General features: G+C 58.1%; 1 protein-coding gene across 1 annotated transcript in view; it reads left to right on the top strand.

Moving 5' to 3' along the window:
* The window catches only part of UNC13B (unc-13 homolog B), a 184792-nt gene that overhangs the window by 179391 nt on the left and 3220 nt on the right, over positions 1-2181 (top strand). Inside the window, exons 33-37 of the mRNA XM_007947023.1 lie at positions 8-147; positions 244-367; positions 481-537; positions 678-758; positions 1703-1850. Coding sequence (XP_007945214.1) covers positions 8-147; positions 244-367; positions 481-537; positions 678-758; positions 1703-1850 — 550 coding nt within the window. The remainder of the gene's footprint in view (positions 1-7; positions 148-243; positions 368-480; positions 538-677; positions 759-1702; positions 1851-2181) is intronic.

Genomic DNA, 2181 nt, shown 5'->3' with positions numbered 1-2181 from the left:
GGTGCAGATTGATGAGCGTGTCCGACAAATGGCTAACATCCTGGGCCAGGTGCGGGGCCCCGGGAACGCGTCCCCTAACACCAGGGCCTCGGTGGCTCAGGATGCAGACGGCGTGCTGCGGCCTCTCATGGACTTCCTGGACGGCAAGTGAGTACGGCCCTGTGGGGGGGACGCGAGGTGGAGGGAAGCAGACCGAGGCGTCTCTGCAGGAGGGCCTGCCCTCACTGCTGCCTGCGCCTGCAGCCTGACGCTCTTCGCTGCCGTGTGTGAGAAGACGGTGCTGAAGCGCGTGCTCAAGGAGCTGTGGCACGTGGTGCTGAACACGATGGAGAGGATGATCGTCCTGCCCCCACTCACCGACCACACGGTGAGGGCACCTCCTTCCTCGTCCTCTCTGGGCTCCCTTCCCCTCGCGCCCCACTGCCCAGTCACCGTCCTGTTTGGAGTGCTCTGCTCTTACCCGGTCCCCTCTCTGCCTAGGGTACCCAGCTGATCCTCACTGCTGCCAAGGAGCTGAGCCAGCTTTCCAAACTCAAGGTGCTCTGGGTGTGGGGTCCTCCTGACAGGCAGGGGAGGGGCCTGGGGAGGACGTTTGAGCTCTGGAGCCTGAAAGAGGACAGGAGGACTAGCTGTGGGGCCAAGCTGCCCTGACACTGCTGCATTCCCTGATATTCCAGGACCACATGGTGCGAGAGGAAGCGCGAAGTCTCACTCCCAAGCAGTGTGCTGTTCTTGACCTTGCCCTGGACACCATCAAGGTGAAGACCTCCCCCTCCTCCAGAGAGTCTTGCTCGCACACCCACTGGGGCCTGATGGTCTCCTCGGCCACACTGGGGGTCCTCAGGTCCCTTCCCGGTCCACATCCAGCAGAGAGGGGCGGCTACGCTTGTTATTTCCCTGCTGTGCTCACAGGGCTTTCTTCAGCTTCTAAGCCCTGCTTGGAGCAACCAAAAAGGCACCTCCTGTGTGGTCTCAAATGACTGCCATGGACCCAGGTTCTGAGGACCGTTCAGTTCACTTAATTCCTCGTTGTTATTCCTGAGTTTTTCCCACAGGGAATTAATCTTCCAGATCTTAATACTCCAGGTCTGGCTGGCTTTCTTCTGCTTAAATATTAAGTCACTGGGGTTTTCTGCCGTCCTCTCATTCATTCTATTGTGGAACGTATACACCACGCCCCCTGCACTATGAAGGATACAGAAAATTAGATGTGGTTCCTAACCCAAGGCACTTAGAATCCAGTAAGAAGTAATACGGCAAGTCCGTACAATTGAGGGCCCTTGGGAGAGGTTCACCCCAGGTACTGAGTTTTCCAGGGGTTCAGAGGGGCAAAAGAACCGCTGTGGCTGTTCTCACTCCTGCGAGGGTCCCCTCCAGATCTTAGCCGTCCTGACCCACCCCTCCTTCCAGCACCACCTCCGGCCTCTTCCCCTGCTGCCCAGCCCTCCAGCCTCCACTGCCAAGTACCCACGTAATGCAACCTGTGTGACGTTTTATTGGGCGTGTACCGGAGCGGGCTGTGGGTGGTTCGCCCACAGCCTGGAACTGGCTTTCTGAGCATATTCCTGACTTTAGTTTATTAACGGGCTGCTTCCACACTTCACCAAGCCTCTGCTCAGATGTGATTTCTCTGAGGACAGTGCTGGGGACCCGCCATGTCTATAAGGCATGGGGCAATGGCAGGTGCTCTTTTATCTTGCAGCAATACTTCCACGCGGGAGGCAACGGCCTGAAGAAAACCTTCTTGGAGAAGAGCCCCGACCTGCAGTCCCTGCGCTATGCTCTGTCCCTGTACACGCAGACCACGGACACGCTCATCAAGACCTTTGTGCGCTCCCAGACCGCCCAGGGTAAGCCCCCCAGAGTCGGGGGTCACACCTCCTTTCCCAGAACATCTCTGCCCTAGGAAGTTCATGTCCACTAGTCCCTAGGGAGGATCCAGTTACTTTTTCAGAGAGCCCTTCAAACAATGCCAGGGTTTCTCAAGAAAGCCCAAGACATAGCCTCCACCCCATACCTGCCCCGACGGGAGAGTCACTCAGGCTGGAGCTTGTCTCCCAGACTCTGTCTGGCCAGCGCATGTGCATTGGGCTCCAGGAGGGTCTGCCTGGTGCAGGGTGAGGAGAGGAGATGCCTGGGAGGGTGCTGAGGATGTGTGGCCGGGACACCTGCGTGTTCTAG

Source organism: Orycteropus afer, unplaced genomic scaffold (genome assembly GCF_000298275.1).
Source record: "Orycteropus afer afer isolate SDZICR_OR568_19922 unplaced genomic scaffold, OryAfe1.0 scaffold00174, whole genome shotgun sequence".
Lineage (NCBI taxonomy): Eukaryota > Metazoa > Chordata > Mammalia > Tubulidentata > Orycteropodidae > Orycteropus > Orycteropus afer.
The sequence above is the reverse complement of the archived record's forward strand: the minus strand, read 5'-3'. Positions and strand labels throughout refer to the sequence as shown.